The sequence below is a fragment of the Colletotrichum aenigma genome, assembly GCF_013390185.1.
Source record: "Colletotrichum aenigma strain Cg56 chromosome Unknown KSG_Cg56_contig05, whole genome shotgun sequence".
Lineage (NCBI taxonomy): Eukaryota > Fungi > Ascomycota > Sordariomycetes > Glomerellales > Glomerellaceae > Colletotrichum > Colletotrichum aenigma.
The window spans coordinates 3,401,338-3,429,229 of NW_023500911.1; the positions used below are offsets into that span (position 1 = coordinate 3,401,338).

At 57.4% G+C, this 27,892-nt stretch overlaps 4 protein-coding genes across 4 annotated transcripts; 2 read left to right on the forward strand and 2 right to left on the reverse strand.

Annotated features, from left to right (window-relative positions):
• Nucleotides 1–1,438, forward strand: GCR1-1 (G-protein coupled receptor 1; the record flags this gene model as incomplete). Its single annotated transcript, XM_037323821.1, has 3 exons — nucleotides 1–275; nucleotides 320–586; nucleotides 634–1,438. The coding sequence occupies 3 exons, from the start codon at nucleotides 1–3 to the stop codon at nucleotides 1,436–1,438; spliced, it is 1,347 nt and encodes a 448-aa protein (XP_037178196.1).
• A 2,365-nt stretch (nucleotides 1,439–3,803) lies between these two features.
• On the reverse strand, nucleotides 3,804–5,797 carry CGCA056_v008575 (uncharacterized protein; the record flags this gene model as incomplete). The annotated part of the gene is made up of 4 exons (XM_037323822.1): nucleotides 3,804–4,489; nucleotides 4,535–5,028; nucleotides 5,071–5,353; nucleotides 5,410–5,797. The coding sequence occupies 4 exons, from the start codon at nucleotides 5,795–5,797 to the stop codon at nucleotides 3,804–3,806; spliced, it is 1,851 nt and encodes a 616-aa protein (XP_037178195.1).
• Nucleotides 5,798–9,929: 4,132 nt separating this feature from the next.
• Nucleotides 9,930–12,102, forward strand: CGCA056_v008576 (putative xanthine/uracil permease; the record flags this gene model as incomplete). Its single annotated transcript, XM_037323823.1, has 8 exons — nucleotides 9,930–10,109; nucleotides 10,156–10,245; nucleotides 10,291–10,387; nucleotides 10,431–10,524; nucleotides 10,570–10,927; nucleotides 10,973–11,082; nucleotides 11,125–11,730; nucleotides 11,775–12,102. 8 exons carry the CDS (start codon nucleotides 9,930–9,932, stop codon nucleotides 12,100–12,102), a joined length of 1,863 nt encoding a protein of 620 aa, XP_037178426.1.
• Nucleotides 12,103–21,744: 9,642 nt separating this feature from the next.
• Nucleotides 21,745–27,175, reverse strand: CGCA056_v008577 (uncharacterized protein; the record flags this gene model as incomplete). Its single annotated transcript, XM_037323824.1, has 2 exons — nucleotides 21,745–24,174; nucleotides 24,218–27,175. The coding sequence occupies 2 exons, from the start codon at nucleotides 27,173–27,175 to the stop codon at nucleotides 21,745–21,747; spliced, it is 5,388 nt and encodes a 1,795-aa protein (XP_037178194.1).
• Nucleotides 27,176–27,892: the final 717 nt, after the last annotated feature.

Below are 27,892 nucleotides of genomic sequence, written 5' to 3' on the forward strand. Positions count from 1 at the left end.
ATGGATCAACCAGAAGAGAAAGTCAGCCTGGACAAAGGCGACCTCGATCTTCTCAGCATTATTGAACGTACGTGTTCGGTATTTTCGCTGCTGGGATGCGTCTTCATCATCGTCACGTTCTGCTCGTCGAGAGCGTTCCACAAGCCAATCAACCGCCTCGTCTTCTTTGCGTCGTTTGGCAACATGATGACCAACGTCGGTACACTTATGGCGAGGTCATACATTGAGTCGCCATTGTCGCCGGGCTGCCAGCTTCAGGCGTTTCTGATCCAGATGTAGAGCCGCCTCCCGCCTTTCGAGACTTGGCTAACGACCGCAGGTTCATGCCAGCCGATGCATTTTGGACGCTGACCATGGCCATCAACGTCTACCTGACCTTTTACTTCAAGTTCGACGCCGAGAGACTCCGCAAGATGGAGATCCCGTACCTCATCTCATGCTACGGCATCCCCTTTGTCCCGGCTTTGACCTACGTCTTTGTTACCAATGGGCAGGGCCAGAGGGTGTACGGAAACGCAACCCTCTGGTGCTGGGTGACGCCGGATTGGGAAATCTGGCGCATCCTGACGTTTTACGGACCTGTTTGGTATGTTTGTTCTCTCTGGTGCACAGGACTACCACTCACATTTCCAGGATCGCGATATTAATCACGTTCTTCATCTACATCCGAGCGGGCCGCGAAATCTACCAGAAGCGCAAGCAGCTTCACAACTTTAGCTCTTCCGATCCGGACCATCTCAACTCCTTTCATGATGCCCTCACTTCGATGAAAACCACCGAGGTGTACGTCACGTCGGAAACGATTGAGCAGCCCAGCGGCTCCGTCGGGCTTGGGTCGATGGCAAGGCGTGATGGATCAGACGCTGGATCGATGCCGCGCATGCCCGACGCCGCTTACTCTGTCAGCATCTCTGCCAACCACCACGAACGCCGCGAGTCTCACGGCGACGCCGTTCTCCCAGCAGAGAGCATCACCATCGAAGCCAACCCCGCCCAGCGCCCGGTGAACTCGGCCAGGCGACGCAACTACGAGGTCAACAACGCCGCTTGGTCGTACACCAAGTGCTCCATCCTCTTCTTCACCGTCATCCTCATCACCTGGGTCCCGTCGAGCGCCAACCGCGTGTACTCGGTCATCCACGCAAAAGAGTCATCGACGCCGCTCGCCTTCATGAGCGCCTTCGTCCTGCCCCTCCAGGGATTCTGGAACGCCTTGATCTACGTGGTGACGTCGTGGAAGGCCTGCAAGACCCTCTGGACCGACATTCGGTATGCGTCCCGGCGGCCAGACGTCACGGAGCTTGTCGGCAGCTTCCGCCACAGCGACCAGTTCAAAATTCCGAGCCCTAATCGCAGGAACAAGACGTACGAGAGCGAAAGCATCACGGAGCTCACGAACAGCCGACCCTGCTCCAACGACCAGGCCTCGCGGTCATGAGATATGCAATTGAAAGGATGAGCGTTTGTGGAAGATACCCGGTTTCACCAGCAGACATGATTTTGCACCATTTCACGATTTTTGTTGGAGTTGGCGGCACTAGTTTCTTTTGTCCCAGATTATTTGTCACGAATATACTACCACCATTTACGTCCTTTGCAAAATCGGCCCTGCGTGAAGTATTTAGCCCAGGTGGCGCGAGACCAAACACGCCACTCCCACGTGCTGTCTCGAGATCAGCCCGTGTTCCTGCTTATCCCAACGGTTCGTTCCTCCCGAAAGTCTAACTCTGCCCATTTGTTCGTCTCGTCTGCCTCAGTAGCGCGCGGGCGGTGCTCGCTGCAGATGCACCATGATCGGCGATGGACGGTCTGTGAGCAACGTTCTAGCGAATCGAGCATGAAGCGGCGGACAGAGAGAACCCCTTGCCGTCTGCTCCGACGGCTGCAAGGAGCGTTTTTCTGTGGCGCCGCGTCTGCCAAGGGGGATGTGTGTTTTTTTTCGCCGTCCTGAAGCCAAGGGAAAGATTTAATAGATTGAGAGGTTCCAAGACGAAATATCCATGGATGCACCTCGCAGGGTCGCCCCTATGCCCCAGACAGGGATAGGCTGCAGGGCAAGCCACGCTCCAGCCCAGCGCGGTCGTCGCTCCACTGCTGCTCCCAAGATTGCCAGAGAAAAGCTTCCACCTCTGCTTGTCCAGCGTCTTGGCTTGAGTGCAAACCAACGTCAAGCTTTTTCCGGCCCCGCTGCTTCATAAACTGCGAGTCAAGACGGGGACAAATTTTTTTTTTTTTAAAAAGTTGTTTGGTTCGTGCACCTCATTGACGGCCGGATATGTAGCAGACTCTGTCCCTGTTGTCCGTCACGCAGCGGATTGACAGGCTTCTGATCCTTACGCGTGTGCTCTTCCTCGAGCCCTGCCGACGGGCTCAACCAGGGAATGCCGCGACGAAGATCTCTGCCAAAACAAGTGCGAGCATTGTTCCAACACGAGAACAAAGCACCGTCCATGGAAACATTGTCTGCTCCTGGCGATCCGTTTCACCAGGCGACAAGCATTGCTTTTCACTCGACCGAGTGTGCGTCATTGACTTCACGGACGGGTACTCGGCTAGAGACAACGACCGTAAGAAACGAAGACTGCAAAGGGGGTTTGCAGGCAGATTACAATCTGGAGACGGAAACCAAAAATCATTGCTGTGCAGCGCTGACTCGCTCTGCATCCAGACTCGTCCGACACACCATCCCAGCTTTTGTTTAATTACCCGGCGACGGCACAGCAGCTGTCAAATGCCCTCCAACAGGACAGGTCCGACACGAACCGGCTCCAACTGCGGCAGGCGTCTGTCGAGGTCGCATTGGATGCAACCGGTCACCGTCCACCAGCCGTGGTTTGTGCGTCGTCTCATGCCGTTCTTCCCATCCCCAACCGCAGGCACGAATGACACGGTGGCATCGAACTACAGCCTCCCGACTTGACCGTTACGGCGCGGCGACTGCCCAACACCCCGGCCGGAACGCGCGTGTCTTGGACGGTCAGTCAGTCACTTCTCACCGTCTGCAGCGGTTGTGGCTGGAGCCTCACGCCGGTTGGGGCGCAGGTCAAAGCGCGCAGGATCGTATTGTCCTGTATTGTGACTGCTGAATCCATACTGTGAATGCATCGCCAACGCCTGCCAATCCGTCTGCAAGGGCCAAAGCGCCAGGACAGGCACGCGTACAGCATAACAAGGCACCCTGCGCCCGGGGTCGCCGTCGCACGACTTCCCTTCCGCAACCGCTTCACTGCATTCATGGCACCTGGCACCACCGATTCTTGTCGATGCCTTGCCGTGGACGCGAACCGATGACAATCGCCTCATCATAAGGGACGAGTGGATTGTGCGGGGGGGCAGGGATCACGTTGCCGTTGACGTGGGGTCCGATGGGATCGTCCAAGTCGGGATCCTATGGCGAGCAGGGTGCCAGTTCGACCACCGACCGATCCGGACTCATCAGAAACATGATGAACACAAACTCTAACTGCATGTCCGCGCACCACACGACATTTACCATTACGGTATTGTAGCCCATTCTAACCTGCGCTTACATAGCCATAGCCAGTCCAACGATTGATTCCAAGGTGAAAAAGTAGCTCAGTCCCGTAAACCTGTACCTCTGCCCAGTCCCCAAGAAACCCGATAAATGCGAGTACAGTACAACGGCGAACATGATTTCACACCACGTCCCGGCGGATCTGCCGACCCCGAGCAACGTGAGGCGAGCGGCGCATGGCCCTCTTGGGTATTGAGAAAGAAATGTGGCCCTCCAACGCCAAATGAGAAAACATTTGCTCCTCCAAGTGTTTTTTGTTTGCAGACAATCACGCATCCTTGACTGCCTCGATGATGCTGTACTCCCACGAGGTCTTGAGCTGGTCGCACTCCTCCGCAATGTCGGGGTGCTCCCACCACCACCTGTCGGCCGTGATGAACTGTCCCCACACCTCTTTCCAGAGCATGCGTCCGACCAGGCTGCGGAGCTCCTGCTTGATGGCTTTCTCCGCGAGCTGCTCAGAGTCGGTCGTCGCCGTGTCCGGCTTGTCGGTGGGCGGGATGGCGAAGAACTTCACGGTGGTGATGGTACTGCCTTCAGCACGGAGGGAAGCGTCTGCCAGCCAGAGAGGGAACAGCTTGCTCGGGTTCATGCAGCGAAAGTTCTTTTCCAGGTTGAAGATGAGGTTGTCTTCGATCCAGGAGCGCATGCGTGGGCCCAGAGTGCTTGTGACGGGGAGGGGGTCAATGAGTGTGAGGTGGAACGTGCCTCCCTGGGCAAGGCAGCGGTGGACGTTCTTCAAGAGACCGGGCACCTCGGGCGAGGGGAGCAGCGCCGGGAGGCCGAGAGAGTACACCGCGCCAAAGAGCGACGAGGCAACGGGGAAGGCCGACGGAGAGATGGCCGGGGCAAGGACCGGATGAATGTTGGGGAACAGGGTGTGGGACAGAGGAGATGACGAGAGGTGGTAGACCTGCTTGTTGAAGTGGACAGCTGCCAGGTACGAAGTGGTTGCTGGAGGCGTTAGTCTGGTCTCTCGTACAGGCGACGGACACTCACCTTGCGTCTCATAGAGAGCAAGAACCTTTCTTGCCTTGGCCGGCGTGATCTTGTTGGGGGCGTTTCGCGTCTGGTCCGTGTCCATTGGTTTATCCATGTTGTGCAGGGACGAAAGCATCCACCGCTTCTTTTCCATCTCCAGCTCCTTGTAAAGACTGGCGTCGTTCGTGTCGCCCCAGACCTCCTTCAACCGCAGCAGACGTATGCTGGAGCTGGCGGCGGCCATCCGCCTCACCTCGCGCTGCATCCCGTTAAGGTCCATCGACAGGGAGAGTCCGGTTTCGAGCTCTGGCGTTTCCTCAATGACGTCGTCCATCATGGGCGTCCGCACCTCGGCAGGAGAGCAGTCCCAGGCGTCGGGTGGTTTCCAGGCGTCTGGGTTGTTGGGCTTGAAGGAGGTAGTCCACGATGGCACACGGCGGAGGGATTGCCTCGGCGTGGGCTGTCCCGGAAAGAGGTTGACGGGGCTGTCCACGAAAGCGGGCGTTTGCGGTCTGACTGGTTAGCGAGGCTCCCCGAAAGGACGGTGCACTTACTGTATGGCTGGAGACCGCGGCGGCGTCGGCGGCTCCTCTTTGACAGGCTCTGCCGTTATGGTGACATGGGAGACCATGCCGGCCAACTCGTTCTCGGTGGTCCGGGGGAGGATGGTCACCTCGGTGCTTTTGGTGATGAACGACGTGGGCCCAAGGGTCTGCACGTAGTGGGAGGCTTTGGCGGCCGACGACTCGGCCACGGACGCGGTGCATGGCGAACACGGGACCGCCAACGAGGGCTCTGTCCATTTTGAATTGTCTGTCCATTTTGAAAACACGGAATCTATGAAACCTGGTATCAGTGAGCTGTGGCAAGGCTGACGATGCGTACGCAAGTACCTCTGTTGGAGCTCGGAGAGCTCTGCGAGTCCTCGATGAAATGGTCGGGTATATAAGTGCGATCCGCCGTGGCAACCGTTGTGACTGGGCTGCAGGGTAGCTCCGACGGGGGCGGCTCCGAGCCTGCACACAGCAGCGAGCCTCTGCGCGTGCTGTCGATACTTGGCGCCTTTAGAGCCGATGATTTGGTGGACGGGGTAAACGTCTTCTTAAGACTCCTGGATCCGAAGAAACTGAACGGCTTGTTGTCGGAGGACGATGAGCTGCGGGTGGACATGGAGCTTCTAGCTGCGCGAGACTTTTCCTTTTGCTCTCGCTCGGTGGCCTTGCGGTCGCGATGCTCTTTCCTAGACTCCCTATCGGGGTCTGTCCAGACAACCTCCCACATGGCGGGCGGTGGGTTTTCGAGAAGACGGGAGTGACGAAAGAAAGGGTGATGGCGGTAGCAATGCTGGATATAAGTGGACGAGAGGACGATTCGAGACTCGGAGATGCAGGTGGCGCCCGGTGAATGGTCTCATGCCCGAAATTCGGAAAAACAAGACGTGGATAGTGTTTTAGCACCGAGGAGGACCGGGAGTCGTTCGTCTGATGGTGGGCGTGGAATTGGGTGGTGAAGATGAAGTTAAGATACAGTTGCAGTCGGCGTTAGGAAGTCGCAGGTTGGCAGGTAAAACAGCCGAGACGCCCGGGTGCCCGAATCGTCGAGGAGGACTGCCAAGGTAGAACAGAGCGATGCAAGGAACCGAGATGACGAGCGTCGGCGGAACTGAAGAAAACAACAAAAGGGAAGCTATCGTCTGCGAGAGGTGCTTAATAAAAAAAAATATAAAAAAGAGGGATTCGAGACGAAGGCAGGAACGACAGGCCCAAGAGGCAGGAGTTGCGGGAAGAGAAACGCCGCTAGTGTATCAAAGGGACACGCGCGCGCACCGATTCAGGTACCAGTGCGAAAGGGCTGATGGGGATGGCAGTTTGACAGTCAGCATGCGGTAGTCGTTCCTACCCGTCGCCAGTCGTTCTGGCAGCTGCACTCGATACTCGATTCCGTGCGTGCCGTCGCAGCGCGTCGTGTTCTCTGGCTTGTGTACAGGTCGTCAACGCGCAGCCTACCTCCATCTGTCGGGCCAGCCTGAGAGTGCCAGAGGTGAGGAGACACTGGCGGCGGGAGCTCTGGGGACGACGCTCCTACAAAAGGCATTGGGACAAATAATCACAGTCTCTCAAACCAGGGTCGGCGACAGTGTGTGATCGTGCGCGACCGCGTCATTATGTACGGTGTCATGTCATGGCCGGGTCCCAGGCCGACCCGGTGCAGATCCAGCTCCATCATCAATTTGTGCTCCCCTCCCTCGCCGCCTGGCCATATATCGAATGGGGACTAACACGAAGCAGGCTCCTGGTCCCTCGCCGATAGAACATGCAGTCATCTGAGATTTTGTGGCGTTCGGCCGGCCATGTCCCTGGACGCCCGTCCATCTGGGACACCATCATTGGGCCTTCATCGCTCACTGTTTTTCCATTGTCTCAATCCGTCTGCTTTGCGTTGCTTATTCCTCAACGACTAGCCAGGACGTCCCAGCCGGAGTTCGTCACAATCGTGCGCCAGGGCTGTGGCACCGAGCACAGCAGTGTGTGGGAGCCGGCAGCAGTTGGTGCCGGCGCAGAGTGTTGGTGCCGACAGCCCCGGCGATGGTGTTGTTAGTGAGGCTTTTATTGCGCTTGCTGATTGTCCTGATTGATGCCCCTCCGAGTCCTTTGCGCATTCGTCTCCTGATTCATTGACAATGCCCTTGGCATGCCGGCCATGGCACGCAGGTTGGGTCACTGATAAGGTGCCATGTGGACCTGCACCGGCGTGCCGGAACCTTTCAGCAACTGCACCGGCGCGAGATCGGTCGTCTACCACATGGCAGAGATGGCTCACATCATTCCACTGGGCGGTGACTATCGACAAGTCCGTTCCAGCTGTGGACGAGCTGCTAACTTGCTAGCGCTAGCCGTCTGGTTGGATTCGACTCGGCTGTTGGACGAGACGACTACCCTAGCTCGCGAGCTGAGTTGAGCTGATCTTACTACGCGATCAAGTTACGGATGAATGTTTGCTCGATCTCTGCAAATTGCCATGGCACCACACCAGACAGCTGCAAGCTGCCTTCTCATCCCATTGTGCCCCGTCGATTCAAGCCCGCGGTCGGACTGGCAGGACACCGTCGCACCAAACCTATTGACAGGCGCAGTCTTTGGCCAGCAACAGTAGCAGTCAATCATGCGTTCCATCTCATCGGTCCCGACTGACCGTTTTGCGGGAGGTAGCCGTCGCCCATGCCGATGACTAGCATCCGCTGGTCGCTGGATGCCAGATGCTGGCTTCGGGATGGATTCCAGACTCGACCAGCAAGGTGACAAGCATGGTGGCGCAGCGAGGCTAGCTGGAAGGGTGACGAGGTGCGTCGGCGTCGAATGCGAGTGGTCGAGCGAGATGGAGTGAGAAGCAGGTCATGACGGCCGCCAGGATCTGGTCGAGCATGGTGGGCGGCGGATCTGCAAGGGAACGGCAATCCGGGGCAGGGCTATCCCCCTGAGCCCCAGGGGTCAGGATCCATCTTGGGGCGTCAAAGCAGGCGTGAATGGTCAGGTTTCAATATCCCAGAGAGCTGGCACCGCTAATGAGCAGCCCGTGTCAGGGGCCTTGCGGGGCTTGTCCTGGGAGGGTGTCCAGCACGCCAGTCACAACTCAGTGATGTGTCGTTCGGCCAAGCCAGATAAGCCACCGAGTGATCAATGCACAGCAACTGCTTGCACCCTCACCGGGCCAGGCACTTTTGCGGCTGGCCTAACCTGTTTGAGCAAGTTTGCGGACGACGACAACGTAGAAAGCAAACATGATGTTCGTTTCTTTTTCCAACAAAGCCCAACAGTTCCTGGCCTTTATCCGCGCACCTCGCACTTGTCTGGTTTGGGGAGCAGCAGGTACGATATGGCAACAGTCGACGACAAGTTTGACGCCTCAATTGGTAGTGTTGCCCGACGTCCAACACGGGCAGGCGAGCTTACAAAGACGATAACCACGTGGAGCAGGCCCAACCCGTTAAACTTTGGCGTCGTGATGGTGCTTCCGGAGAGCGAGGAAAAGAGCGGTTTATGTATGCGTAGCAGTGCATGAGAAGGTGCGACGTGCATGTCTTGAGGGTTCGCGAGAAGACTGGCCGACGACGGACAACTGTAGGACAGGCAAGGTCAGCCGGGAACAGATGGAACATTGCGAGTGTCTGACGCAAGAAAAGGAGGCCCAATCTCGGTAGGCGACAAATTTCCCGCATAAAACGCATAGTACCGATGGCCTGCCTTGGCGGTCCTATCAAGGAGCTTCAAGACATGTTTCGCTTGCGCTGTCTAACACGACACGGCAACCTGCAGGAAATTGATCGTCTGTCTTTCGCCTGCCTGCGCGGATGCCGCTATTGCTTAGTAGACGTCAGCGCGATGCCGGTTGAGGTGAAGAGGTCAGCTGGAGGAACTTTGGGATGCGACGGCTTCGACCTGCCCAGCGAGTGAGTTGATGTGAGGTTATCTCGAACACACCACTCAAAATAGAGTTTGTATTAACGAGGTCGAGGCCAGGTTCGGATGCTGGCTCGTTCGTCGGCAGCAGCCCGAGCGTCGCTGCTAATCAGGCCTGGCGTATGTTTAAGGCAATGGCTGAGGGAAGGTTTGGAGGCGTCGCGCACAGATGGAGTTCGTCCAGAGTCGACCTGTTGTCGCTCTCCCGACGCCTGACCTCTCGTACGAGAGCGATATCCGGTAGGAGTGGCGTGCGAGTTCAAGGAGAAGTTGGCGATAGCAGCCGATTAGGGCAGGCGCCGTTCTGGTGGGCTTTCCAGGTCGGTGGTTGTCATCGTGCCTTCCTCTCCCCGTTTGGGCAGTGGCGCTGAGCCCCTCTCCCATTCAAGCGGTTGCTTCCTTTGACGGCAATCAGCTTCACGCCTCCAGACGTCCCCTTATCGAGCCAAAGGAGGCTTTCTTACCTCAGGTGGTCAACGGCGGGCTTCCGGACAAGTAAGCTAGCACCTGCCAGAACGTGGACAGCTGGATAAGGTAGCCGCCAGTGTGGCGGCCTGGACCTTCTCTCCCGTCCCCACCTCCACGCGGCATTGGCGCTGCATGGGAAAAGAAACACTGACACACCTTCTTTCACCGGCGCTGTTGCCCAGTTGCCAGGGGATCGCCGTAGACGAAACAAGGATATTTCTGTTCCTGCCACTGTTGCCCTTTCCCGATCGCCTCATCAACGCTCCTTTTTTTTCTTTTCAACGGTGCAGCGCTGCTCCCCCAAGATTCAACACCCGCCGCCTGCCTCTCCTTTTCGCCTCGATCGCGGCCTCTTTCTTTTCACCTCGCACACGTTCAAGACATCAGAACCTTGTTCTGTACAGAGTCTTGTGTCACCACCTCCTCTTCTCTTCCTCTCCTTTCCCGAGTCGACTGGCTGCTCGCCCACCGACTCTCCTTCTTCCACCATGAGCAACATGTCTACACACTCCAACATGGAGCGTTTGGAAGCTGAACCGCCCGTTGGATCCCCCGTCCGCCGCGGCCATCCCAAGTTCCGCGGCATGTGGAAGGCTGTCGATCGCTTCGACAAGACGATTTCGTCTTCTACCTTTGGACGAATTTTCAGATTGGAAGGGAGCGGTCACGTAGGTGTCTTCCGTCGCTGGGGATGCGGGTGCTAACCGTCAGCAGCCTAAGGAGATCCCCGACTCGTCGTTCCTACGGGAAATTCGCGCCGGAGCCACTACGTTCGCGACCATGGCATACATCATTGCAGTCAACGTGAGTGTGGCCTTGCGCCCTCCAAGACTTTTGCTGACGAGACAGGCCATCATACTCTCGCAGACCGGTGGTAATTGCGTCTGCGACCTGGAAAACAGGGCTGACTGCGATACCATTGACGCCTACAAGGCGTGCAAGGAGGGTGAGTGACTGCGTCCGAGCCTCGAACTCTGCTAATCTTTCAGACGTTCGACGAGATCTGATCACTGCGACGGCCGCAATCGCCGGCCTTGCCAGCTTCGTCTTTGGCTTCTTCACCAACCTGCCCGTGGCCTTGGCGTAAGTGGCCTCGCACGCACGCTAGACACCGACTAACGTTTCCAGTCCCGGCATGGGCCTCAACGCCTACTTCGCCTTCCAAGTCGTCGGCCCCAACGGCTCCGGCAACATCCCGTACTCGGTCGCCCTGACGGCAGTCTTTGTCGAGGGTCTCATCTTCATCTTCCTTGCCCTCACCGGAATGCGTCAATGGCTCGTCAAGCTCATCCCCGCAACGATCAAGACGGCAACCGGAGTCGGCATCGGGTTCTTCCTCACGGAGATTGGCCTTTCGTACTCGACCGGCATCGGTGCCATCACGGGCGGCTGGAAAGCCACCCCTCTGGCCATTGCCGGATGCCCGATCGAAATGATTGACCCTGCGTCGCAAATGTGCAAGGGAGGGCTCATGTCAAGTCCCAAGGTGAGGAGCCCCGCACGAAACAAGAGGTGTAGCTGACGACTATAGATGTGGACTGCCATTTTTGCTGGCGGCGTCGTCACAGCCTACCTCATGTCGTTCCGCGTCAAGTACGCCCTCATCATCGGCATCGCCCTGGTGTCCATTCTCTCGTGGCCGTAAGTTGTCCATTCCGTGCTTGAATCTGGCTGACCCGTCAGTCGCAACACCGCCATCACCTACTTCCCCTACACCGAGGAGGGCGACGCTCGCTTCGACTTTTTCAAGAACGTCGTCTCGTTCCATCCCATCCGGAACACTCTGAATGCTCTCGACTGGGACGTCGCCAAGAATGGCTCGCAGTTCGCCCTGGCTCTCTTCACCTTTCTGTACGTCGACATCATTGACGCCACGGCCACTCTCTACTCCATGGTTCGCTTCTGCGGCGTTGTCGACCCCAAGGACGGCGACTTCCCTCGGTCCACCATCGCCTACTGCTGCGACGCTGCGTGCATCTCCATCGGTGCTCTGTTCGGCTGCTCGCCCGTCACCGCCTTCATCGAGAGCGGCGCGGGCATCGCCGAGGGTGGTCGCACCGGTCTGACGGCCATGACCACGGGACTCTGCTTTCTGATCTCCATCTTTTTCGCCCCCGTCTTCGCCTCCATTCCTCCTTGGGCAACCGGCTGCACGCTCGTTTTGGTTGGCTGCATGATGATTCGCCAAATCACACAGATCAACTGGCGCTACATCGGCGACGTGCTTCCTTCGTTTGTGGTGATGACCTTTATCCCCTTCTCCTACAGCGTGGCCTACGGTCTCATTGCGTAAGTCTCCCAAACCGTCTGCGGCTCACTGCTAACATGACCAGGGGCGTCTTTGTGTACACCGTCCTCAACGGCCTCATCGCTCTGACTGTTTGGCTCTCTGGCGGCAGGCTGGAGCCTCGTGAGTATGACATGAAGGAATACTGGTCTTGGAAGGGCTCTGGCAAGCAGCCCTGGTTCGTACGCGCTGTACGCGCTCAAGGCTGCTTCGGCCATGCAGATGCCGACAGTAAGCGTTCGTTCAACATGCAAGACCCCGACCATGAGAGCTCGTTCCGGACGAGCTCGCGCCTGGATTCGTCGGACCAGAAGGAGGGTGTCGCAATGGTGACTATCCCACAGCGCGCCGTCACACCGCGCTCTGTGCAATGATTTATCTGTCGAGGGTTATTTTAATTGCACAACGGATCATGGACATTAGTTGTAGATAGCAAATGATTGATATATCACGTCTGTTTGTACCGATAAGCCCATGCGATAAGCATTCGGCGGATCTTTGACCCCCGGTCCGCCCCACTGAAGCAACAGCGACCCACCCAAGCTCCTACGTCAACTGTGCTTGCCTGGAAATTCAATCGTCCTTCACTCCAAGCCTCAACAACCGTCAAGATGAGTGGATGGAACACGAGTAAGGACACCGCCTCTGATACCCAACCCAGCTAACTCCTGCAGTCGAGTCCGACGCAGTATGTGAACGACGTCCTTCTTGACGACCCAGCTAACCGCCCAGGGTGTCTTCACCTACCTCCTCGAGAACCTCGGCGTCAAAGGCGTCCAGTTTGAGGAGCTCCTCACGCTCTCCCCCGACGAGCTGGCCCCTCTCCAGCCCGTCTACGGCATCATCTTCCTCTTCCGCTACCCGTCCGAAGGCCTGCCCGCGCGTGCGCCCGAATCCTTCGACCGCGATGCCGCCGAACAAATCTTCTTTGCCCAGCAAACCATCCAGAACGCCTGCGGCACGCAAGCCCTCCTGAGCGTCGTCCTCAACAAGACGGCCGACGTCGAGATCGGCGACAAGCTCACAGAGTTCCGCGACTTTACCATGGTGCTGCCGCCCGAGTTCCGCGGCGAGGCCCTCAGCAACTCGGACCTCATCCGCGACGTCCACAACAGCTTCGCCAAGAGCAGTCCCTTTGTCGACGAGACGCAAAAGACGGGCGAGGCCGAGGACGCCTTCCACTTCATCGCATACACCCCCATCAACGGCAAGCTGTACGAGCTCGACGGCCTGCAGCCCGCCCCCATCTCCCACGGCCCCTGCGACACCGATAATTTCCCCGCCAAGGTCATGCAGATCCTGCAGGAGCGCGTCCTCACCTACGCCAGCTCCGAGATCCGCTTCAACGTGCTCGCCATGGTGCGCGACCCCCGCATCGCCGCGCGCGAGATTGGCGACGCCGAGACGCTCGAGCGCGAGAACGAGAAGCGCCGCAACTGGCGCTTCGAGAACGCCCTCCGCCGGCACAACTTTGTGGGCTTCGCGGGCGAGGTTCTCAAGGGCGTCGTCGCGCAAAAGATTGACAAGGGCGATGCCGAGTACGATGCGTGGATCAAGGAGGGTCTCGAGAGGAGGAAGCGGGACGAGGACGCTGTGAGACTGCGCCGGAAGATGGGCGGCGGCGGTGATGAGGACGAGGAGATGATGGGCTGAATGATACCAGTGATGGATGAATTGATGTTTATGTTTGGTGGGCATGAAGGGTGTGCATGTGATGTGGATTCGTGGGATAAGTCGATGTAAGAGTGAGCCCAGATGGCAGACCTCGCCTCCAAAGTTCGCTAATAAGGGAAGTTGATAAAAGCCCACAGTTTCTGTGGAATGACTGTTGTTCACTTCAAAGCAGCAAAAAGGAAGCAAAAAGAATCGCAGTCTGCATTCGAACTGGCACGCTACTGACGCTAGGCGATGAGTCTCATCTGGCACTGAGCTGTGGGTTAACCCACTGCGCCAGATTCCTGGTTGTTGAAGACTTGGGCTGCCTACTGAGCTGGTAAAGGGCTGCGCTGAGGTATTCTGCTCACAATACGCTGGTGATGATGCTCAGACCAATCTACGCGGGTCGTCCTCGCACTGGACGTTGGATCCGCCAGGGAGCGTAGTTTAGCTGGAGAACCTAGATAGGCTCCTTAACTGACTGCCCCGTGTGTTTGCAACATTCATAATTTCTACGCAGATGATGAACAGAGAACTACCTGGGGAGTTGATTTGGGTTATGTTTCAGCTTAGAAGTTATTTACTGAAGAATCGAAGCCGCCGTTAGAGTCCCGTTCCGTCACGTATACGCAGATTCAGAATGTCCAAAGGTCACCGAAGAAGTGAGCATTCATGTTCACAGTACTCTTTCAATTCCTCTCTATCTATTGCACGTGAACTATGTAATCCAGCCGTCGGCCTCGTCCTACCCCGTTCTGGTCCCTTACCCCCAGCACTCATAGCGTAACTCATCCCTCAAGTTGTACGTGAACTATATAATCCAGCCGTCGGCCTCGTCCTGCCCCGTTCTGGTCCCTTACCCCTAGCACTCATAGCGCAACTCATCTCTCAGGATGATTTCCCCCGCGGTGACCTTCTTGTGGCTATACTCTAATCACTTTATCGTCGTCTTCGTCATCGACGACGTCGTCGTCGTCCTCTATTATCATCGTCGCTTCTATCCTTATTACAACTTCTATTATTTTCTTCCTCATCGTCACTATTATTACTATCGCTTTCCATAGGAGTAATCAAGTGCATAGGAAATGTAGCCGCGCAGACACAGGAAAATTAGGCGGTCTTGTAGTGAGTGTGACTGTCTACTCGTCTCGGTGTTGTCATTGACGTGATAATGGCGAACAGCTTTCCGTCTCCGGGCAGCCCATCCTGGCGGAAAGGGCAGTCTTGGGCATAAAGGCCTATTCGCATGTCTGAGGCGGCGACGGCTGACTGAATGGGTTCAGGGGAGCATCGAATGGAGGCTGCTAATTGCAGAAGACAGTAAGAGTGAGCGCATTCTTCCCCTTCCCGTAATGACGCTCAGTCTTGCGAAGTTCTTCAACACAGTGGAAGAACTTTCCCACGCTGTCTTGCTCGGGTCGTTCGGTAGATGTTAATGAAATCGCAATTGAGACACTAAACTTCATCTCCAACAGATATGGCCCTTGCCATACTATCTCTGCCTACTTGGTGAGGTCGTCGTTATCGCTGGTCATCGCCTCCATTGTCGTCCATCGCCATTTATCATCTTGTCTACGACTGATCAACAAAGTCACCAAGCACACAGGTAGAATTTAGGCAGTCTCTCTATTCATAACTATCCTTACGCTTCGTCGCTCTCTTGCGATCCCTGAGCCTCCTGCGCCTGGATCTTCGCCCAACCAAAGTGCATCCAAAACTCCAAAGCGTCGTATTCGGACATATCAAACTCGATAGACTGCGACTCCGTGGGAGCATTGAGCCTGATATCGAGGCCGATCTGCTTGACGCATGTCTTCTCGACGAACCACATCTCTCTGGATGACACCTTCCAGACAAGACCCATGGTCCACTCCAGATTCTTGATGATCCAGAATGTCTCTCCGCCACGTTGGACGAGGAGGGCCCTGCAGTCCTTCCATTTGATGTCCAGGTTGGCTGCTGTGAGCTGCTTCACGCGGTAGAAAATGCCTTTTGTCAATGCCAGGTCCGCGAGACTGGGCCACCGGTTTGCCAGCACGTCGGCCACGGCATTGACCTGGGTCCTGACAGCGATCCGCGGAACGGAATCCAGCTTGTCTGCTCTCTCGTAGCACTTTCCGGCCAGCAGGCGCATCACCCCGGTAGACACGCTGTCGGCATTGGAGAGGCACTCGGCGAGCCGCCGCAACAGCCCCGAAAAGCGGCCCATGTCCCAATCGTCTTCGTCGAGAGTCGAGAACAGGGCGATGGTGACGTGGGGAAGGTCGATGTTCGAGAAGTCCTAGTCCTTGGCCGACTCGCCCCATGTCTCCAAGACGCGCCACGCTTCGTACGCGCTGGTCGGCACCTCTGGCCGGTGTGCGCTGATTTGTTCAAGCAGCGGCTCCCAGACGTCGTCTCGGCCGCCTAGCGATAAGAACAGGACGAGCCTCTCTCTGGAGATTCGGTACTCGGTTTTGAGTGCCTTCATCTGAGCTTCCGCCGCGGCTTGACCCTGCTGGGCCTGCTTGGCCTGATCCCGGAGGCGCTCAACCCCCGCCTTTGTATCCTCCAGCGTGTTGTTGGCTGTCACGTTGTCCTGGCGGAGCGACGCGTTGGTCTCAGCGGCGGCGGCTTTGTCGTTCTCCAGGCTGCGGATCTCGGTCTCGTGGTCGCTGATCCTGCGCTTGTATTCGGTGATGGCGTTGTCTTTGTCGACGATCCTTTCCTTGTACTTCTCAATGGCATTATTCAGCCCCTTGATATCGTCCTTGTATTTCCCAATGTCTATGGTGGCGGAATTGATGGAGTCGTCGGCCTTCTCTTTCTCCTTGTTGAGATGCGTGATGGCCCGCTCGTCCTCGGCATTCTTCTCCCTGGTCTTTTCCAGCAAGCTCGTGGTCTCGCTGAGCCTTTTGCTGAGCGTTTCGGCCTTATCGTTGGCCTTCTCGAGGGCATTGGTCTTGCCGTCCAGCTCTCTGTTCAGCCCCCGGGCGTCGTCGTTTGCGTCGCTCAATTTCTGATCCACGTCCTTCTTCTCCGCCTCGACTCGCGAGAGTTTCTCGCGGACCGTCTGCAGCCTTCCCTCCACGAATCCCTTGGACGAGCTGAGCGTTTTGTTCTCTCTTATCAGGGTGTCAATGCTGTCTTGTAGCCTGGTCGTCTCGTTCTTGAGCGTTTCGTCCAGGTCTGCCTTTTCCTTCGACAGCCTCGAGATTTCGCCGTCCTTGTCAGACGCGAGCGTGGTCGCGTCTTTTCGGGCCTCTTCAAGCTGCCGCTGTAGCGTGCCGGCCTTGGTCTCGTTCTCTTTGGCCCGCGTCTCCCAGAAGGCGGTCACGGTCTCCTTGACCAGCTGATTGATCTCTTGCTGGTGGTAGTCTCGCAGGGCATTCGTCAGCCTCCCCTGGAGATTGCCCTTGTCAGCAGTGAGACGCTGTATCTCGGCAGCGTCTCGCGCTCTCTCCTCGTCCTTTTCTTTGGTCGCCCTCTCCAGGTTGCGCTGCGCGGTGTCACGCTCCTGCTCGGTTGATTCAGCGTCAGCCTCGGCGGAGTCAGAATGAGGCTCCGCCATGTCGATTGTTTTTGCTAGGTATTGAAGAAACGAAAATCGAGCGTATTTGGTTGCGTTGATGTGGGGTGAAAGGGAAAGGAGAAAGTGAAGCGAAAATTCTGTAGGTTGTAGACGATGGCACTTGCTCAGTTGAGCGGGATAAAATGAAAAGCAGATTTTCAATGCCGCACGCCGTCTTACCTTAGGCAGGCTTTAGAGGTTTCGTCTATACGTAGGATTCTTTTTTTAAGCTGAAGTCATCTGGTGGCCGCCGGCCTCATAGGTTTCGTAGATCTCTATTCTCAACAACGATTGTTTGCCTTGGTGGGTTAGCCCACGCCTACTAGAAGATGAGACCCATCGCCATATTCAGTAGTATGCTGAATCAAATGCAGACTGCAGTTTTTTTCTTCTTCTTTTTTGCTCTTAGCTCTTTCCCTTTTGTAGCTTTGATCTAGGGGCTCTTATGGTTGACATTACATCAAGGCTAAACCGTTTAGCCTACGACGAACTTTACAATCAGTTTGCGCATACCACACAAGCACGACGTCACAGAAATTCAAAGAACAGTACTCTTTCAATTACTCCCCATCTATTACACGTGAACCATATCATCCAGCCGTCGGCCTCGTCCTGTCCCGTTCTAGTCCTATGCCCCCCAGTACTCATAGCGTAACTCATCCCTCAGGATGATTTCCCCCGCCGTGACCTTATCTCTCCACGATTTCGTGCGTTGCAACTTGGTGTCGTTGCTGTAGTCGTAACCGACCCATTGCTTGCGGCCATCCAAGCTCCTCACTATCCTCCTGCATACATCGGCCATGTTGGGGAAGCCCGTGTAGGTATTTTTGATCCAGCGTCTTTCGAGAGCAAGTACGACCCAGTCAATCCATGCCTCAGTTGTCTTGAGAGGCGGCTTGTTCGCACGTCGCAACACTAAAATGTCAAACATGTCGCGCTCAGTCAACCGTTGCGTACGGTCACACCTTTCGAGATGATGCTCCTTGGAGTTGCAGAGGGGGCACCCCTGGATCCATCCATCTTGGTCGGGCCACAGACAGTCGAGCAGGATATGGCCCCGAAGACCGCAATTGCCGCAAGTGAGGTCGCGATTTTCACCGTCCCTTTTCGTCCACTCATCCTGGCCCAGAAGCGGATGGGTATCCTTGTTGGGCTTCGTCTTTTTCGGGAGTGAGGGAGACGTGTCAGTTCGAGCCTGGGGTCGACGCGCAGGCGGAACAGACAAAGGATTGTGCCGGTACTGTCCGTGGGAGCGGTGACGCGAAGGGCGACCATGGGGCGGATTGTGCGGGCGGTGATCTTCATGATGATCCCAGCAGGACAGTGGAGGCTGGTTACGGCCTAGAGCCTCGCTAGACTCTCGCTTCAGACGGATCGATGGGGCTCTGACATTCCGTTGGTCGTCGGTCTCGATGCTGTCCTTAGGCACTTCGAGGCCCAACCTGCAGATTTCTGTCGAGGGTCTCTGGCCGGCGGAATGGCCTTGACTTTGCGTGCCGGGCATGTTCACGCCGTCGACGTGTGGGCGTGGTGATCCCTGGAGCGGGGGCTGTGGCTTGCGCTGATGCTCGATTTGGGACCGGGAGAGAGCTGTGTCGTAGTCGGAGTCAGACTCGGACTCAGACCGGTACCCAGGATGGTGCCGGTAATCAGACTCTCGTGTGCGCTGCGGCTGGAGCGGGGCCTTGGGTTGCAGAGCCTGGGGTTGGGCATGGGCATGGGCATGGTAGTACGGCGGGATGGTGGTGCCTGGGTATGAGGGCGCCTGAAGATTGTAACCGAGTGGCATGCCCATGGCGGTCGGGTGCCCTGGGCCCTGGGGTTGCGAATACGGCATGTTCACGTCGTGAACGTCGTATACTGGACCCTGAGGCTGGTAAGTGGGCTGCAGGGGCATACTCGTGTTGGGTTGGTAGGTGTCTCGAAGCGGCAGTGACGGGGGTTGCTCGACCTTGACGGTCTGTTGTCGCGCGATCTGCTGACTGTCGGCCTCGGTGCTTGCCGTCGGCAAGATGCTGTACATGAAGGTCACAATGTCGCCCTTGGTCTGGTCCAGAACCTTGTCGAGCATTGCGTGAGCCTGCGCCCGCGGGCCGTGGCATGCGCCGACAGTTCTTGTCAAGCTGTCGATTGTGGCGATGCCTTGCCTGGGGTTCAGAATCTGGAACGGGCTGTTGAGGTCGTTACTCAAGTTGATCGTCAAACGACCAAACTCGACGTTCGGTTTGGGCGCCGTGGCGTTGCGCGGTGGCTGATGCCCCGCGTTTGGATCGCTGGGATGGTGCATTGTCTGGTAGGTATCATGAAAATTAGCACTTTGGACAATCGTAGCCGAAATCCTGCAAGAAAGGGGAACAGAAGGGAATTTTTTCAAAGGGCTATACTGACCACTTTCAGAAGCTGACTTTTCGCTCTCTGGATGATGAATGTGCGTTGGAAGAGTTGAGTTGAGTAATGACTTGAGTAAGAGTTGAATTGAGTTCAAGCCCGGTGGAGCGTGGGACGCGGGTGTGCGACGAACTGATGGTCTGTGCTGTAGGGCTGTCAGATAAGCGAGTGCAGTAGCGTCGATCTGGGCCACGACGCCGGTCTGATGGCGCCGGTACCTGCATCAGGCACCCAGGTCAGGTACCTTACCTAACGCCGCCGCCCCTTACCCTACCTTAGGTCAATCTTCCAGGAATATTAAGCGAGCTCGCTCTCGAAGACGAAGAGTTTGCTCGTTTGATTATTATTTTTCCCACACGTCTTCGATTATCGAGAGCTTTCTCCTCCTTTCTTCCTCTTCACAACATCATCAACCAAGCCGTAGCCACAACGCAAAAGCTTTCATTGAATGATGTATCATCAACCAGGTTTCCAAAGCCACTCCGCAGGCGCCCCAACGACGAATAAGGGTCAGCCAGGACAGTTCTTCGTCCCAAACGGGCAGAGCCAGGTAAATCTCGCCCGGTCCGTGAGTTGATCGAAGTTTGCTGACCAGATCGCAGCAGCCGACGGCTGCTAACACAGCCGCCTCTGCACCTCATGGTTATCCTGCACTAGGTATATGGATAAGCCTCCCCTTACTCACACATCCATACGCACTAGCATAAGTAGGTAGATGCATTATCTACTGCTTTGTATTCAATGCCTCAACTGCCAGCCATTTCGCTCCAAGTGATGTATCTAATTGGTTCCGTCTGTCTGTCGACTTGAGCTTTCTATGAAGGCGCGAAGCTTGTGAGTGTCGTTTCCCTCAATGTCTGCTTGCACGTCGACTGGAATGTAGCCGCGACTGTGAGTATTATCGTCGCTACTACCGTAGTAGCCATAGTCGTCGCTGTAATAGCATTACTTGCCGTCGTCATCTAGAGACTTGTTATCAAACGGCCTTTTGCACTGATAGCAGACACTTCGCTGTGCCGGTGCATGAAAGACGTCCACCGTGTATGCCACAATCTTGGATGCCATAGCGCTCGTCACCCGCTTCTACTCTTCGTCAAGCTCGGCCGGCGGTCTTTCCAAGCCCCATAGTTGCATTGCCGCAGCCTCTGTCAGATTTCCTACTTGGCAGGACAGCATCTTGTACAGAGCTGAAGCCTTGAGGTACAATCCCGGGCCTGCCCAAAGTGCGCGCGCGGCCTGGTCCAGCTTTGCCCTATCGAAAACTGCATCCGGCACCTTGAAGCGCTGTCTCTGCAGGAGTGTCGTGAGAAGCCTGAAGTACAGGTACTTCTTGTCCGGCCGGAAATTACTGTGAAACTTCAATCGGCGACCGTTCAGCCTTTGCCCCAGGTTACAGATTTCGAACAATGATTGTGCGTGCTCGTGGAGAACGACGACTTGAAATTCGTTCGCATCATCATCGACCGGCACTATGACGAACTTTGCGTTGTCCCATGTCTTCTTGTGCCACCAGGGCATCATCAATCCGTTCCCAGAACTATCCACGTGTCCAAAATCAGTCTCGGGTTCTCCGCAAATGACGTTAAGAATAACGTCGCCCACGTTGCGGTCAATAATATGAGCCGCCGTTGTGACGTCAAAAAGTTTGATGTGCTGATCTCTTCGTTCTTGGACATTTCTATCATTATTAGCCGCAGTACTGGTGGTTTTAGTGGTGTTGGCGTAGGCGATAGAAATGTGGATGTATAATCCCAAAATTTGAAGCTCGAGCGGAAGAGATCAATACTTATAGCAGTAAGTGCTACCCTGTTGTCTTTCAGTATTAAGTTTTAGATATCTCTGGCCTCAGCACTAAAGATAACCCATTTCTATTAACGAGATGCTAGATATCGCGATGCTGGCCTGTAATCCCGCGAAGCTTGCAACTATTAATAGTTCAGAAAGAGCGTACGTAGTCTACAATCAAACTGGCGCACTACCGACTGGCGATCAGTCTCACAAGAGCGCTTCACGAGTCACATCCTCCAAGTGAAAAAATAAGAAAAATAAAAATAAAAAAGGAATTGCAGTCTACATTCGAACTGGCACACTGCTGCGTAGGGCGATGAGTCTCATCTGCAAGTAGTTGTGGGTTAACCCACTGCGCCAGATTCCTGGTTGTTGAGAATCACTACACCTTTCGACAATACAAGGCCTGCGTTGAACGGGCGACCCTTCTCTCAAATGACGGCAAATCGAATTTCTATACACTATTGAACACAAATGGACTTCGGTATCATGACCCTTGTATATCCACCCTCCCATGGTCCCAACACCATAACGCTATGCCACCCAAAAGCCAGGCCGTAGCCCGGCATGCAAGAACGGAGCCGGCGCGGCTCGTGGGGAATCACAAAAAGTAGAGAAAAAAAGCAGAAAGAATTTAGTCTCGCAGCTCCACCTCCTGGTGGACGAGCCTGAGCACCCACGAGGCTTCCGACACGCTGGCGCACTGGAAGCACCACTTTTTCACGGAGCCGGAGGCGCCGCCGGTCTTTGGGGCTACGCCGATCTCGCCGCGCTCGTCGCGGAGCTCCTCCCAGATGCCGCACACGATGCCTCTGCTGCCCATGGGGGTGAAGCAGCCGCTGCCGAGGACGGCGTCGAGCACGATGCGGGGCTTGTCCTTCTTGGGCATCGTCGTGACGGTGACGCGCTTCTCGAGGCCGTGGTTGGCGCGGAGGTCCTGGTGCCAGCCGGGCGGCGGGCGGCGGACCTGCAGGATGCAGTTGCCGTAGTCCTCCCACTTGGTCGAGGTGACGAGCAGGTGCAGGCGGATCTTCATGTCGGACGACGGGGGGCTGCGGCCGGAGGACGAGTACATGCTGATGGACGGCGAGCGGGGGTAGCCGTACGAGGAGGAGTCGGACGTGTAGAGGCTGTTGTTGCCGGAGAAGGGGTGCTGCTTGTCGATGGACGACCTGGCAATGTTGAACGTGCCGGTGCCGGTGAGGCGTTTGAGGAAGCTGGAGGCCGAGAGGCTCGAGGAGGGCGTGCTGCCGTCTTGGGACTGGGACGGGGCGCGGGTCGACGCGCGGTAGCTGTTCTTTCGTCCGAACCAGCTGCGGCGGCGGCTGCTCGTGTCTTCGCTTTCCTCGGACGGCCGCTCGCCAAACGACTTGTAGCGCGCCTCGTTCTCGAGCTGGATGAACTTCTGGTTGTTGAGGCGCGCGTGGTGGACGGCCATGTAGAGGTTGAAGCATTCCGTGCTGGACGGGCAGCGGAAGCGGAAGTTGCCGCCGCCGATGCTCTTGTTCTTGCAGTTGTCCTTGACAGCCGAGCGAATCTCGAGATCGACGACGGTGGACTGGCGGAGGAGCACGAGGGGGGTGAGCTCGAGCGAGAGGAGAGGCAGGTCGGGGTTGCTGCCGGGGCTGATGACCAGGGAGAAGGCCTCGATGACGCCGGCCGCGACCTGGATGGAGCAGGGCTCGACGGAGATGTCCCTCCACTGGCCCTTCTTTTCGTTCCAGTACGAGATGGACGCAATGTACTTGGAGTAGCTTTCGGACGTCTTGCGGCCGTGGAGGCCGGCCTGGGAGGCGGAGTTGGACGGCGTGAGGCTGCATACGGAGGAGACCATGGACTCTTGGGCAAAGTTGTCGTTGAACGTGCGAGGGAGCGGCCCCAATTCCGACTCGGGCTCTTGGTATGGCTCCTCCTCAGCCTCCTCGTACGGCTCGGGCTCTCTGTCCAGATGGTAAGGCTTGGGCGCCGGACGCTCACGCTCAACCTCCCGGTACGGCTCTGGCTCGGGCTCTCTAATGCTGAAGCCGATCTCGGTCTCGGGAATGTCGTCGTCGAACTCGTCCTCGGACGACTCCCAGTCTGATTCCGTCTCGCTCTCGGACGTCTCGGTGAATGAATCAGCCGTGTCGGACGACTCTTCCGACGGCAGGTACTCGTGCTTCAGGGGCGACGAGCCGCGTCGCTTCATGCGAGGAGTCTGGAGGTCGACCGGGGGCAGCAGCAGCTGCGACTTGGGGCTGAGCGAGCGATGGATCGGGGGCGGCGGCGCGCCGTCTTCGCGGTAGGGGGTGCTGTTGGGCGCCCGATGCCTGTGGTCCTCGTAAGACTCTTGGGTAGGCGTTCGCTCGGGGGACGGGCTGCGCGGGGGCGTGCTGCGGTTGTGGTAGCGGCTGGGAGTTGTCCGTTTCGGCGTGAGAGGCTCGGGGGAGTCACGACCGTACAGCTGGCCACCAACTGGCACGTCCATCCGGGTTGGGGACTCTGGGACTTCTTCCACAGCAGGGAGGCGCTCCTTTGGCGGCACGGGCGTGGTTCCGACGATGCCGAGCCAGTCCGCCACCTGGTCGTCGTTGTCGGTGACGAGACTGAGCAGCTCGTACCACTGCCTGCCGTTGTGGGTGCCCTGGACCATCAAGACGAGCTCGAATCGTGCGTCGCCCCGACGCGCAGAGATCACCGTCATGGGCATCGGGGGGAAGAGGAGCCACGTGCGGCGGCCCGACCCGGTCTCGCGGATGAGGAGGTCGCCCTTGTCGTTGTGGGCACCCGGGAGATCGCGGTGAACGAGCTCAACCTGGCACTCGAGTCGCTGGCCGTTGGAGTGCGTCAGGCTGAGGGAGAAGAGGTCCTTGGCGTTGACTTGCCGCTTGGGATCGATCTTGATTGACTCCATGGGTGCGAGTGTGCGGAGGTCGCGGATCCTAGTCGTGTCCGTGTTGATGGCATCCTCGTCCGCCAGGCGGGCCGACTCTTCCTTGTGCCGGCGGCGGGCCTTGTCTTGCAGCGCGTCATAGTCGCCCACCAGCGCGAGAGTGTCATACGAGCCGAAGGCGGCGTGGAGGCCCTGCTGCGGTTAGCTTCGTTCGTTAACGCATCGGCGGTCATACCTTTGTCAACTTCGCCAAAGTCCGCACGCGAAGAAGGGGGCGCTTCAGCAGGTGCGCAACGTCGACTCGTTCTCCGTCTTCGTTAACGACGTCGCCGTCGGCGTTGCGCGGGAGCGCGTTGATGAGAGAATCCTCGTCGTCGAGGCGGTCGGCGGCGGGGGCCAGGTTGACGATCAAATCCTGGAAGCCCAGTCGCCACGAGTCCAGGTAGCTGTCGTAGATGGGCGAGGTTGCCTGCAGCCACGAGATCAGGCGGTTGATGTCCGTGTGGGACGCCCGCTTGTGGGCGGTTTTGAGCTTCTCCAAAGCGACACCCATGTTGACGACCGACTTTGACATGTTGTTCGCCTTGCGGCTGGGCGATTCCGGGCCAAAGAGGCCGACGGTGCTGCCCGAGTTGTTGAGGACGGTCGAGAGCAGGACGGGAATCACACCGTCCACCAGCGTCTTGAGCTCCCTCTGGTACAAGTTCTCGTCGTCGATGAACTCCTTTAGCAGATCGTTGTTGGTGACTGTGTTCTGGCGGTTGGCGGCTTTCCTGACGCTCGGCCGCGACCTGACGCTCTTGTAGCTGCCGGGCACTTGGCTATCGTCAGGCAGAGACAGGACCGACACGAGATCGGAATGCTTTGTGAGTCTCCTCTTGAGACCTGACCTGCTGCTCCTCCTCCGCGTGAGGTCTGTCGCGGTGCCCTGCGTCACGGTGGTTTCTGATAGTTGGGAGGTCATGTCGGATTCGTAGTTGCTGTACGTGTCCGCAGAGCCGAGGATGGTGGACAATTCGTGCACGCCAGTCGTTGGTGGCTTCCGTCGTGGCGTGGGCGACCTGTCCTCCCGGTACGAAGACTCGTCCGAGTACGTGCGTTCGCTGTATGATCGGCCGGAGCCAGAGGAGCGTCGGCGTTGGGTTCTCCAGTCATCCTCCTCGTCGTCGTAATCGTCGGGCTCCTCCTGGGCCTGCGGCCTCTCCTCCTCGCTAATGTACTTCGTTGGAGGAGTCTGGTGGCCGCTTGACTCTCCCCTGAATGCTTCCTTCAGAATCTCACGGAACGGCTTCTTCACCGACTTGACGGGTGAAATCGATCCCCTTGTGGCGACCCTCCTCCGCAGCCCTGCGGATGTCGGCGTCGCCTTGAGCTTGCCGTCCTTCGTCTTTCCCTCCGTGGGGGCCACGTTCTCGTCGTTCTCCGTCGACGCAGTCAAGTCTGTCGACAGGTCGGTGGAGAGGTCGGTTGATAGATCGGTCGATAGTTCGGTAGATAGTTCTGTATACGTCTGTGTGGAGTCTGTTGTCTGCGTCGTCTCCGTCGTCTGCGTGGTGTCGGTCGTCTGTGTCGTCTGGGTAAGGTCGGTCGCCTCGGAGAGCTCAGTCTTGGTCTGGGCCGATGACCTCCTCTTCGGCTCGGCCGACCGTTTGCGACTTTCGGGATGCTCTTCAGGCTTCTTCTCGGACGCTTTCTTGGGCTCCTCCTTGGGCTGGTCCACAAACGGGTCGACCGTCCCGTTGAGCCACTTCTCGATACTCGGTGGCTGGTTCGCGACGGGCTGTTTTGGGGGCTCGACGGCGTCGTGCAGAATCTTCTTGCCCTCGTTGACCACCTTCTTCAGCACGTCTGCCGCCTTGAAGCTGTTGTTGCGCTGCGCCTTCTTCCTCGTCTTGCCGCGCTCCAGCGGGAGGTCCAGCTCGCTGAACGCAGAGAAACCAAAGGGGATATCCTCGAGCGGCTTCGCGCCCGGTGCGCTCGTGACCGACGTCGGCGCAAGATCCGACTCGTCCTGGCCCGGCTTGATTGCAGGGTCTGAGGTGCTGACCCACGACTTTTCGGACGCTGGCGGCGGCTTCTTCTTGTGGCTGGTCTTTCTCGACTTTGACGGTTTCCTTGTCGGCGTCCGAAGGTGACTTTCAAGTTCCTCGATTACCTGGATCATATCCGTTTCGTCATCCTCTTCAACCACCACGATGTGATCCGAGCCATTCCGCGAGCTCGCCCCGCGGCTGCGATCTCTCGACTTTGTGGGCTTTGGCGTCTGCGCCCCTGACCCCTCCGATGGCGTCTTGAGCGGTCTGACCCGGATGCCGTCATCTTCCAGCTTCTTCCGTAATGGCGTAACCCGGATCCCGTCGGTGTCTGCCTTTGGCTTCTTGGGCGTCGCCTGCCTCTCCTGAAGCTCTCGAAGTCTTTCCTGAATCTTGCCGCCGTCCAACGAGCCCGTCGACTTGGACGCCCTGTGTTTGACCGACGGCGGATCCGGCAGCTCGACCTTCATGGCCCAGTCCTGAATCTTTCTGGCGACCGGTGCCTGTATTGGTGTTTTTTGCACGAAATCCTTTGGTATCGGGCTTGGGCTCGCGTCTTTCTTGGGTTGCGGGCTTTTCTTGTTCTTCTTGGCCATCCAATGGTCGTCGCTGACCACCCGCTTCTTGGGGGGTGCCTTTGCTCCACTGGGGAGGTCCTCCACGCTCTCCTCCTTTTCTTCGGCCGCATCGTTGTGGACCTCAATCTTGGGCGCTGACCGTCGCTTCTGCCGCAGCTTGATTCGCACGCGATCCTCCTCCGTGACGCTCTCGGTCTCGCTCGGGAAGGCAATCTCTGTGGGCTCGCTCGGGGTGGCCATGGGGTCGCCTGATGCCATGGCGGCGGCGTTCGCCTTTTGCCATTTGTTCACCCGGTCCCTGACGCCGCCGGGCTGTTGTACCTTTGCCACGGCCGCCTGACGCATCTCCGCTCTCATCTCGGCCTTGACGGCGTCCAGACTCATCCTGCGCTTGCGCTCGGCCGCGAGCCTCTGCGGCGACGGGCGCCCTCTGAGAAAGTCGGCGAGAAGTGTCGGCGGCTCTGGCGGCTTCTTCGTCGTGTTGGCGCGGGGGCGGGCCGGGGCGCTCTTCGGTGTCGTCGGAGCGGCGGCGGCGGGCGGCGGCACCGGCCGCTGCAGCCTTGCGGGGAGTTGACGGCGCATTGTTTTCGTTCTTTGGGGTGGAGGGCTTGCTCGAGGCGTCGACGTCGGCCGTTTCTTTCTCGTCGGGGGGTTTAGGAGACATGGTCTGAAGTCTGTTAGAGAAGCTTCGCGGCGGATTGGAGCGTCGTACAAGTGCGTCCCGTCTTCAGATGGCGTGGGAGTGACAGGCGTGGGTGAGCTGCATGCTGCCGCAAAGCTAGACAGTCTCGCGCGGTGGAAGTGGACGATTAAAGTACGTAGGAAGAAGAGCAGTCACCGGCGTATCTGAACGAGTGACGGTGAGTCAAGGTGAGTAGGCGAAGGGCAAAAAAGAGTAGGCCGGAGTGTAGGCCGCAGCGGATCAACAGCCAGTCAGCTCCCAGAGGCAAGACACTATGTGCAGCGAGAATGCATGAGAGGGCAGACCGATGACAATCCCGTTGTGTAGGCGGCCGGATTGCACGCACAGGGCAGACAGAGAGAGAGTAATGTATCGAAGGTGGTGCAGTGAGTCCGGTCGACGAAGATTGATTTCTGACGAGCAGGCCAGCCCAATGGACCCCCGTCGTTGAGCTGGCACTGCCGGAGTAACCAGTGGATGTTGACGCCGGAGCTTAGACATAAACAAACCGCTGCGGGTGGGTCAGTCAGCACCTTCCTTGCCTTGAGATGAGGCGCTATCAGACTATCAGCAGAGTAGAGTTGACGGCCTGAAGCACGGACATCCATGCCGACGCC